This window comes from Tetrao urogallus (genome assembly GCF_951394365.1).
Source record: "Tetrao urogallus genome assembly, chromosome: 13".
NCBI classification, from domain to species: Eukaryota; Metazoa; Chordata; class Aves; order Galliformes; family Phasianidae; genus Tetrao; species Tetrao urogallus.
The window spans coordinates 14,849,544-14,861,439 of record NC_136826.1 but is presented as its reverse complement, the minus strand read 5'-3'; the positions used below and the strand labels follow the sequence as shown (position 1 = coordinate 14,861,439).

At 41.6% G+C, this 11,896-nt stretch overlaps 1 protein-coding gene across 1 annotated transcript; it reads left to right on the top strand.

Annotated features, from left to right (window-relative positions):
* Positions 1-7,760: 7,760 nt before the first annotated feature.
* Positions 7,761-11,381, top strand: VGLL1 (vestigial like family member 1; the record flags this gene model as incomplete). The annotated part of the gene is made up of 4 exons (XM_079542079.1): positions 7,761-7,971; positions 8,542-8,958; positions 10,596-10,655; positions 11,341-11,381. The coding sequence occupies 4 exons, from the start codon at positions 7,761-7,763 to the stop codon at positions 11,379-11,381; spliced, it is 729 nt and encodes a 242-aa protein (XP_079398205.1).
* Between the last annotated feature and the right edge of the window lie 515 nt (positions 11,382-11,896).

The following is an 11,896-nucleotide window of genomic DNA, read 5'->3' as shown; positions in this document are numbered from 1 at the left end:
CGTTTCCGTTGCTTTGTGAAAGCATGGTTTTTAGGGTGATGTTTGAGTTTATCCCTTTCTTTCAGAGTTACTGCAGACAACGTTCATGTGAATATATGCATTATTAGAAATGTCATCAACTGTGTGCTTTGAAGTTTTCATTAAAAGCAGTATTTAATGAGGTTCTAAAAGTCTGTATTAATTGGCTGTTCAGGTAAAGTAACTCAAGTTGCCAAGAATAACAGCAAACTCATCAGGCTTCTTTTGTTCTATTTATGCTCATCAATGTTTCATTATGTGTGAAATATGTTCCAACCCTTAAGTTTATGTAACTATATGTAACTTGAAAAATGCAAAGCTATTGCAAGTTTTGTGGATTTTGTCATTATTTTTCCTTGGAACTTGGTATCTTATCCTTAAAATTATTCTTGTCCTGAATACTTCTCATCATTCTATGGAATGGATGCTGTGATAACTACAGGGTGAATGCATCAGATATGTTGCTGTACATTAAGAAGTAAATAATGGACTGTTGTTGATCTGCGAACTTGAAGTGGAGAACAAACAAGATTTCTATTTCAGTGATGAGCAAACTAGTGAAGATAGTTAAATCACAGTATTCAGTAAATTATTTTTCCCTTGTTTATATCTTTGATGCTTTGATTTTCTTTAGGGGCTGGAATTAAGGAGACTGCATGCATGAGCACACGCATTCTAGATTGTAATGAAGTAGAACTGACTTTAAACTCCCATGGTCTGTATACAGTAATAGGCTTTTGTTTGTTGATTTGGCTTTAATTTTTGTTTTGGTGTTAGAGAAGAGGTTTTCTTTTAACTCTGTTAGAATGACTTCTCTTCAGCATTTAGCCTTCAGTTGCCCTTCAGAGGGTGGTGGGGAGTTCTCCTCTATTTCATAAAACCTAAAGGCTTTTGGCAACTTGAACTACGATTGGTTGTGTACGTGTTAGACTACTTGAACATGCTTTCAAAGAATAATACTGTTTTCCATGGGGAAAAAAAGCAAACGTAGTGCTAGCTCTGTTAGAAATATTTCCAAAAACAAAGATTTAGGCCTTTTATCTTTAGATACCTTAATAAGCAGGAGGCTTGAAAAATAACCCTGAGGGAGCCATTTTGATCACAGTCATTTTTCATTTGAAATCCCATTATTTTGATTCCTAAGAATACAAGCATACAGATCCAGGCACTAAATGCTTAAAATATTGGTGCTAAATTCATAGCACGTTGTTCATAGGGGTGGCTGCTGGTGCACGTTTGTAAGGAAGCTCTTTAAAAAGTGTATTTTTTAATTCATATTGGATTGCGAGAAACCATAGATGTTAATTTTAGGTGTATTTCCATCCAGAAGTATTCAGAATAGTCTGAAAGTTGGTATTTTCAAGCTTTGTGCTCTGAGATTGCCATCTCTATCTTTTCCAGAAGTGTTCATGGTACCCTGAGGATTCTGTATGTAACCAGTATGTGTGGGTAGTTACAGCAGCCAAGCCATCTGACGTGTAACACTGGTCATTGATTCTGTTACATCCTTTTGTGACAAAATACCTGTTATTTGAACAAGTCTGATGATTTGAGTTCCAGGTTTAAAAATCCAGAAGCTCATTACAAGCTGGCATGACGGATTTCCAATTTTAATGAGTTGCACTGTAAAGCTGTAATGGCAGTAACTTGCCATCTAAATAAGGCCACTTTCTCATATTCACCAAGGTGTGAATGATGGGTTTAAACAAAAAGAGTTTGGACAGTTCAGGGAATCTGAAATACTGCTTGGTGTGCAGCTGCCCACTGGTGGCATATTGCCATTGCATCTCTGGGTTGTGTTGGTTCTGTGTGGGATTTTGGTTGGTAGCACTGCAGACCTCTGAGGGCTCAATGCTTTGTCACAAGCTTTACACAAGAAGAGTGTAATTAAACGTAGTATTGCTTTCAGTGCTCCTTTTATCTTCCAGCTTCTAGGCTTCTCTAGTGTTAGATTTGTTAGGCTGTTGTGTTTTGTTTGCTTTTTTAAGAGCCTGTTCATACAACGCTCTAGGCAATTTAATCACCTGTTCTACAGTGGAATTGCAGTTGACGTAGGGAAACTCGTCAAATGTATAAATATTGTACAGTTCTATGAAGCCTTATCTTATCAAATGTAAAAAATAAGGGTAGTGTTAGTGCTTGAGAAAAGATCTTGGGAAATAAAGACACATTACTTGTGCAGTAACCTTCCTCTCTCCAATCGGAATACAAAATTGATTGGCTTGTTTGAGAAGTCCAATGTGATGTTGTTTGCCTCCTGTTTTTCTCTAGACTTCACACTGAAGTAGAGCACTGACAAAGACTGAGACTGAATGCTAGACTGGCTTTCCTATAAAGTAGGATTATTAAGAAAATAAAAGCTGTTTTTCCATGAAAATACGTTCTGAAGTGACATTACACTCAAACTGGTATTTTTCTTTGCCTTTTTCTGTTATTCCCCAGTAAAAAGTAAAAATATATTTTTCTAAATTGTTTGTTGAGTTATGGAGGCATTTGATAGTTCACAGAGGGGCTGATGCAGCTGTGACTTTCTTTTTAGCATTAAGATTGCTTGGTTTTGGTACTTTCCTAAATGATGCAGGTTTTTATAAATGAGTGAACGCAGAGTTTTCTCACATCAGTTCAAACTTTCATTTTCCAAGTACAATTATGAAAATGATTGTGTAGAACAGTGATGTTTAACAGCGTATTTTAGCAAATCAGAAGCAGAACAAACTGAGTTGCTTTAAAATCTTGATTTATTTTTTTTTCTGAGCATCATCAGTGGGTTGATGAGGGTTTGAAGTGCCCAACGCAATCCTCTCTGCTTTTGTTCTTTAATGAAAAATGCTTTGATGACCACTAAAATGAGTCTTTCCTGGGAACGCAGGGTTGATTTGGTAATCAGTCTTGCTCATTAGAAGCAACAATTTTTGCTCAATTTCTAATGTTCCCTTGTTTCCATTTGTGTGTACTGTGTTTCTTCCTTCATGGCCTTTTAGGGAGAGGTTCATCTCCAGAAAAGTTGTCTTCTTCCCTCTGTATTGTATGAAAACTGCCTGGCAGCAGACTGACACGCTTTATTGGTAGTCATTGCTGCTTTGAACTAAAGAAAGATTTTTCTGCTAATTCACACAGTGTGACAAATGCAATGTGAAGCCACTTAAAGCTACCAGCAGGGAAAGAATACTAATAAATTGTTACTCCTTTGCAGTTGGGCATAGGTGATCACTTCCTTGACCATGGAACAGCAAATCAATGGCTTAGCTTTGAGGTATGTCGGTAGTTTGCTTTACAATCAAATGCTATTTAATGGCTTGCTGTCAAGGTAACTGTACAGTTATCAGCATTTGTCAGAGATGAGGCGCTCCAAGCAGCGTGGCCAAGGTGGGCGCCTGGGAGCAAGGAGCCCAAGCAGAGCAGGCATGTAAGTTGCAGCAGGTTCTCGAATGTTCACATACAGCTGGAAAGAGTGAGTTTCATTTTGCATCAAAATGTTTATCTGTTTCTCCTGCTGACTTTTTTTTATTACTTCTTTTAATTGAATTTCAGTCCCTGGTACAACTCGCGCTTTGTATAAGGATTGCAATTCACTTAAAATCATTGGTGTGGTAAATGCAGTGCATTTTAGCTAACACGTGTCCTAGACATTGTTACCGTTAATCTGTTCACAACTTCAAATATTCAGCTTAAGAAAACTCAGAAGTATCGGATACTTCTTAGAAACCCAGATTTGCCTTAAACTTCCCAGTAAAAATCAGCATCAATACCCTGAATTCTGTGTCATTTAAGCAAACTTTAATAATAACAACAAAACAACCCACAAAACATACCTACAGGTTTTAATCAGATTCTGAAACTACTTTTGTCTGAATTTGAGAAACCCTACAGCAGTACAATGATGTAAGTTGTGTACTTGTATTGATTTGGCTTGTGTGTTTTTCAGTGCTCATTATACAGGGCTTGCAGTCTTACTGTCACAACACTCTGAACGTTCTGTAAAATACTGATGGAAGTATAAAATCTTTTGCAGCAAATTGTTTTTTTGGGTGTTTTTTTTTTTTTTTTTTTTTTTTTTGCTCCTTCTGTAATTTTGAAGTAAACTGTTAGATTAAACTTTTCGGTAAGCTGACTTGGAATTTTCCTTCGAGGTTGTTTTATTTGACAAGTTCAATTGATGGTTTTCAGTTACCTTTCAGAAAATAAACACTTCAAGACATTATGTTGGAATAACTTCTAGGCCTGTGGCAGCGTCTGGTAATCCCTTGATTTGTCTTCACTTTTGTTTCTTAAAGGGGTTGTGTTTTATACTACCTTTTTAATAAACAAACTCATGAACAAAAAAGTCTTTTCTATGAGTTCTTAGAGAATGTCTTTGTCTCTTTTTTTGTTTTCCCCTCAGTAAAAAAGTCCTGTAGCATTTGCTGGGCAGTGACTGCAGTTAATGCTGCTAGAACTGTTAGTATTTAGCTGGGATCGGTTTTTTGTTCCACCTCTGTGGGCTTTGCTCAGTGCATGTGCAAATCAGGGACATGATTTAGCAGAGGGCTGTTAGGGTTGTATGGGCAGCTTGAGGTTGGACTTGATGACCTTTAAGGTCTTTTCCAACCTGAGCAATTCTATGATTCTGAGTCTTGCATGAAGGCAGAAGGATCAGGAGAACTAACTATGGAAACCATTGGTCATAACTGAGAAGGCGTGGGGGCAGGAGGTACTGCAGGACAACAAGAATTACACTTTTTATTCTCACAGTTGAGAATTATTTTATTAGAAACTTGACATTTTGAATGCTAAAACCAAAAAGCATTGGAAATGTCTTGATCCCAACGCTAGAAAGGAACAGGAATGGCAATTGCATTTCTACCTAATGTTCTTCAGGTTGCTCACTGAGTGGCTTTAAACTGATGCAGTCTGACAGTGGTGTGAGCCCTTTTTGCAGCCCTCATAGGAAATTCATGACTGACATCTTGAAAAGCTTTAGCAGGAGAAATGTGCTGTACTGTAAAATGAAGTCTAGAAAGAGGGATCCAGGAGTGATTGGGGAGCTGGACCTGCTGAGACGTTGGAAGTCCAGTCTGTCTTGCTGTTAAAACTTGTCTGTTGTCAAGGCTGTGTTGGCTACAAAACTAAGCGCAGCCTTGGAAAGTCCTCCAGGCTGATAGCTGTTCTGGGACATAGCACAGAAACAGGTTCATACGTATTGATGCAGAGGGAATCCTAGGGTGCTGTCCTGCCTTCCTCCTGCCTGAGTGAATGACCTCTTAAGGCTCTGAATAAAAGGCAGAAAGTTTTGTTACCTCTTGGATGATTAGTTTGTCAATGCCTTTTTCTAGCAGGAACTAGTATATTTGTCTTTAATACAGCATTTCTGGAGTGACTGCAATTTGGTAATTTTAATAAACTTACTAAAAAAAAAAGAAACAACACACCAACAAACCCACTTGTTTCTCACATGTACAGAATACCAATGTTTTCACTTCAGCAGATCCAGGAGGAAAAAAATAAGGATTGGTCACCCAGTTTATCCAGCATGCTGATGGCTGATCTCTTCCTCCTTGCCGATATTCCCAGTTACACGCTTAATGCCATATGTGTAACAGGAAGTCCTTTCTGACCCTGGCCAAGGCAGCAGGTTGGCTCTTGGCCGTAACTTGTTCATCACTTTATTCTGAACTCCTCTGAAGCCCAGACACTGTCTTCTTGACTGTGTACACATTGTCATTGGGGAAAAAAAAAAAAAAAAAACCTATTTACAATCCTATTTTCCTCATTCCTGAAACCTCCTAACCCGGTTGACTTGTTGGAGTGCATTTCATGCATTCTTAGTAGATAGGCTGAAGGAAACGCCTAGTTCAGTCACTGCTAGAGGCTAGAAAGCGTGCGGGGAGTTCATGAACGCCGCTCTCTCCTGCAGTCACAGTGCTGCGCATGTAGCTGTCGGGGGGAAGGACTGCACACCACTGGGCACAGCATGACCACCCCACCTGCAGGACACCTCACCTGTGTGCCACAGCTCGTCACAGTGAGTTAAGGTACGAGAATTTAATTATTTCAATGTATCTTTGCTGCCTTTCTCAAGTGCTCCTTTATTTGGAAGGCACTTAGTGAAGGATGATGACTGCTTGCTGGGTTGTTGCTCAACGCTTGGGAAGTTGGAAATCTTTTGGGTTTTATTTTTAAGACTGGTTTAAGTGGCATGAAAAAGAGAATAAGGAGTTCCTTATCTAAAGCTACAGTGATGGGAAATCAATAGTACAAGCAAGGACTTGGAAATGTGGAAAACAAAGTTGGCACCTGTGGTGAGCAGTCAACAATTGCATCTCTTAAGCCTGTTTACCTTGTCTACTGAAGGGCAAATAACTTTGACAATTATTTGCACTGTTAGCCATAATCCACCCCTTCTGAGAGCAGCATAGGGTTGGCTGAGTCTGTTTCGTCCCACCTATATTCTGACAGCACTTTGTGGCAGGCAGAAAGGAAGGATTTCTGCTTTTTTTTTTTTTCAGACTTCCTGCTATGGAAGACAAGAATGGGAAGTTCAGGTAACTAGCTCAGCTGAGTTATATCCAGCTTTCTTATGACTACTTGTTGGAAAGCACAAGAGGTTTTAACATTCTAGTTAAATCTAGTTGATTTAGTAGGGAATTACTGGTGGTAGTTGGGCAGTTGGACTAGATAAACTTGGAGATCTTTTCCAACCTTGGTGATTCTATGATTAAGGGCAATGAGAAATAAACTGATGTTCTTGCTTCAACAGACTACTATTTTTCTAGCGTTGTAACTGTACTGCTGTCAGAATTCAGAAAAGTGTAAGCTGCTACACACCAATAAATGGTGCTAAAGGACCTTACAATTAACATCATAAGCTGGTTAACATGTTAATAAAGTGGTACGAAGACAAAATGGCTGTCTTGCCGTGAGCAAGGAACAGGAGAAATGGTCCTCTGGGCCAGAGCTAATGCTTTTTAAATTGTATGTTGAAGGATGCATCATGGAGCAGTGTAGGAGGAACTGGTTTGGTGCTTGCTGTTGAGATCATCTGATCTTTCTTGGTCCTTTCTCAAGCTGTGTGGCAGCTGATGACTTTGCCAAACTTTCACCACTTGGGTTGGAATTTTCCATGGCAAGCGTTGGCCTCCAGATAAACAGCCAGAAAGTTTTGTAACCTAAATTGTGTATTGCTTTCTAGAACCAGGCTGGGACAAAAGTAGTGTCCTTTTGCTTAAAGTTCTTCCAGTTATTTGTCTGGAATGTGCTAGCTCCTTGCTCTCCTCATATGCCTTGGGAAGGTAGCTATAAACCAGGAGGAAGGTTTTGGTTTGAACTTTGCTCCCTTTGGGAAGATTTGGTCAATGGCAAAGTTCTGAAAGACTGATATCCCAATCAGATGGCTGGGGGTGGGTGTTGGGAGTAGGATCTCCATGCATTTCCAAACTGGTACTCAACCTGTGTGTGTTGTGATCAGATGGGGTAGAGGCTGGAGCTGGGAAAAGGATGCAGGAGTAAAAAAATAGTAAAAATCTGAAGAGGCCTGAGGAACTCGGGGGTTTCATCATGAATCAATAGTTGATGAGAGAGAATAAGGACTAGAAGATGATTGGAAGGAGCAGAAACCCGGATAAAGAATCTCATCTCATTGGCAACAATTCCTTTGGCACCACTAATTTCAGGAAGACAGGCTCACCGCTGGCTGTGCCATTAAAGACGAAGAGTTCTTCCTGTACCGATCTGTTTCTTTTGGCAGGGGCTGCTGCTTATTGAAAATGGAGGAAACAAGGAAGCTTTCTCCAAAGCCGTGTAAGAGCAAAGAGCCTGTGAAAACAGAATGGGGAGCTCAGAGCGTCGTCTTTACGTATTTCCAAGGAGATATTAATAGTGTGGTGGATGAACATTTCTCTAGAGCTCTGAGCAATGCCAGGAACCCACAAGACCTGAGCACAAAGCACAAGAGCGAGGTTGTCGTCCCAAAGCATGGTGAGCTGGGTGCTGAGCTTTTGCTAAGAAATAGAAGATGAAACGTGCTGTGTTTTCTCACATATACTTATACAGCCTTGTTTACAAATAGTTTGGAACTATGTGCAAACAAAGCAGCAAAGTCATGCTTGCAGAGCCCTGATTTATATCACTGGGACATCCGCAGTAACTCCCTGTTTGCTGGGCTGCTTCCCAAACTCTGCATGGGTCCATTGGCAGGCCCAGGTCCTCATTTTCCAGCCAAGAGCCTCCATCGCAGTCAGGTGCATTGAGTGCATTATGACTTAATTTGTTATTTCTGCAAAGAGCTATTTGTCTAAGCTTGCAAGTGTTAAAACTCTGCTTATGCCTGCAAGGAGTGGAGGGGAAGTACTGGTGGTGGTGATTTACCTGCTGTTAGTATGAACTGATGTTAAGATAAGCGACACTAAAGTGAATATATGTTTATGTGCAAATGAATATGCAGTACTGTAGTGTTCCCTTAAAAATGCACTGGAATTTGCCTCTGGGGTGGGGGAGGAAGATGAAAATTAATGGCACTTCAGATGTTTTCTTTCTCTCTTTGAGCAGATAGCATGTCTCCTCACCAGTGGAATTTCTCCTCGCATTGCTCCAAACCATATCCATCATCCTCCTCTACCAGCATGTCCAACTCTGCTCTGAATTTCCCTGCTGTTGCTATGGCAGGGCAGTACCAGCCAGCAGCTCTGCGTACTCACCCAGCACCGCCTGCAGACCTCTGGCCCTTCCCTTCCCTTGGCACTCCCAGTCTCACCAGCCCTGTGTATCATCATGCCGTGCCCGACCTGCACGTGGTGGATGAATCCATCTCCGACAGGAAATACGGTTCCCTTCTTGGTCTTCTACAACAGGAACGGTGCCTGATGTCCATGCAGGAATGTGCTGTGAAGCAACACTCGAGTTCTACTTGTATGACTGGACCTGCTAGATTACAAAATATAAGCCAAAGTTCAGTTCCTGGGGGAGGTAAGGAAATACTATCACTTTATTCTTTGATGGCATCTCATGGAAGGAGACAAAAAGGTAGAGTCTGTCCCGAGTGTGCTAGAATCTGAGCCATCTTCAGCCCAGCTCATAGAAATGGTTTTCAGCAGATATCCAAAGCTGGAATACTCAGGACTGATTAAGAACAACCATCATGCATTGCCCACTTGCATCCTTATTTTTTTTTATTTTATTTTAATTTTAAACATTTTGACTTGCTTTAAGGAATCATTTGAAGTGAATTTCAATAACATCCATGTGCTGTCAAGACCTATTGCCTATAGGTATCAGGATGGTGGCACCAGTGCTCCCACTTAGGATTAAAAAAGGGTCACTCATGTAAGAGCCCTGAGCCGCCAGGCTGACTGTTTAGAGCACAGATGATGCTGTGAACCAAAGGTGTGAAGCTGCAGTCCTTATCAGGAAGGCCAAGGGGTTCTCTGCCTGCTCAGCTATGGTCAGTACCATAGGAGGTAGGTGGATGGCAGAGGAGATGGGCAGAGGACTGGTGGCCAGCCTCACCTTGCCCCACAGCTAATTGCTGTCCTTACCCTGTGTGTCAGAGACTGTGACTTCTCTCTGCAGCACATTCCCCAGCCCTAATGCAATTCATGTAAGAGTTGTGAAGACAGTGTTCTCTGCCTTTGGGAAGCTGTCAGTGACCAGACTCCTGCCCATTGCCGGGGTATCCTGTGAGGTCCCGATGCATTTCCCTGCTGGGCTTTCCCATTTGGTAGCTTGATGCTGGGTTCCAAGAAAAAGGGTTGTGAAATTGCTGAGGGGGTCTGCGGGAGGCACACAGCATGTCCTACCTGGAGTTTACTTATTCCTAAGGTCTAGCTGCCCATGCATGGAAAGGGGAGAGTCTCCATCTGGATTGCGTGTTTTCTGTTCGTGGTGCATACCTAGATAGGTTTAGCTGAGGCTGTGTTTGAGGAAGTGAAATGATAGCTGAATTGCTTTAAGGAAGCTGAAATTTAAGGATTCAATTTTAGAACAGAGCAAGGTGCCCTCTTCCCCCCAGGGGGCAATGTAAGCCCAAGGAGGCTTGGCAGCCCAGTGCACCAGCTGCTCTGAAACACAAACATGTTGCATGTAACTGATGTGAGGAGATGGTGCTAACTGTAGTGGACTTCAGTTCAAAAATTCAGGACAGAATTGAGTTAGAATCATAAGGAAAGATAATGAAGCAGCTCAGTGTCCCCCAACCATCTTCAGTGGAAGTATTTTCTTTCACACCTTTCTGAACATCTGAGGAGCCTCACAACAGCACATGTGTAATGCTGTACGTCTGCTTATTGAGCAACCCAAAAAACCTAAGCAGATTAGGGACTGGCCATGCCTTTGGCAAGCCCCTGTGATGTATGCATCCAGTCTGGCTGTCGGAGTCCCTGTTTCTTGGCTCTGTTCAATACACTCCTCATTGTGCTGTGTCATGTTTAAGAACAGCTGATATTTATATTTATGGAAGTGTATGTTGCTGTGCCAGACAGCACAGAGCTCCCCAGCACCTGTGCTATAGGCTGGGCTGCAAAAGCACAAGGTTTCTTTAGGAACTGCTGCCTACTTGTAGCTCTATGCCGAATCTCTGCTCATCTCCAGTATTCTCCTTTTTTAAGAGAGGAAAGCCAGCTCTTACCAAGGCTCAGAGAACCCCAGCGCAAGCCATGCCACTGCAGGTGAGTAATGAAATTAGCAGGTTTGTAACAAATTAGTGCTTGTCTATAGAGGACAGATGCCTTTCTTAGGCACAAGGAATTGAATCCTTTTTTTTTTTTCTGTATTTCAAAAGTTTGTTTTTTTTCTCCGGTAATGCACACTGCCATCCTGTAACTGGAAAGAGGGAAAACACTTTGTTAAAGTGAGATGTGATTTTCTAACTCCATCTACTCCCATTTTTGTTGTTGTAGCATGGGCCTGCTTCCTCCCAATGCACCCATTTGTCATTGCCCCTGATCTCTTGTGCCCCTCTCACCAACAAACCCACTGCGCTGCTGGCAGCGTTGCTTGTGGCAATGGGAGACGTGGCTTAGTGGGCACGGTGATGATGGGTTGATGGTTGGACTTGATGATCGTAGTGGTCTTTTCCAACCTTGATGATTGTACAAAATGACTCCCAAAGCATTCAGGCTTCCGCGTTTTTCTTGGTCTCCTAAGCTGTGCCCTGTGCTTGGGAGGTTACCCCAGTGCTGCTCCTTGGCTGTGCAATGTTTTGGGGAGAGCTCGGATGGCTCATTCTGGTTATTCTCGTAAGAGCCCTCTTGCATCAGAGAAGACCCAAAGGTGCAATTTTGTTTGTGCAACATCCGAGGGGACTGAATGGAGCGCTCTGGTTGACAGTCCTGTTAATGCTGTGTCTTTCAGGTATTCAGATTCATGACAGAAGACAGGATTTGTACTTTTAGCCACGGGACATTTCTACTTTATTCCAACAAAGTTCTTGCCATGAACTGTTCCTATTTGTGACTGTGAATCAAGAAGAAATGAACTGCAGCTGTTCTCTGCTTTGTCTCTCAGATGGAAGAATACTATTTACTGTGTTAGGAATTAAAAATTGCTCTCTGTGTTCAGTAAATATTTCTAATAGTTGTGGCATCGAAACTGATGGACTGTGTTTGTTGTGAAGAATCGCTGTCTGCTGTATGGCTTTCCACACTTAACCCTCTTTGAAAGGACTTTTAGCACTTTTTAATCACTGTTGATAAGAAGCACAATTATATCACAGAGGGCTGCAATTAGCTGCAGCTGCTTATCTTGATTTGATATCTCTGTAGTGTTTAAAATAGTTGTAGACCATGGGCTTCCATTGCAAAAAAACTTCAAGGCAACCATGGGCCAGAAAAGCTCGATATCATCTTTAGTTTTCCTACATACAGCAATTTGTAGCCCATTACAGCACATGGGCTGATAGAACTCATCT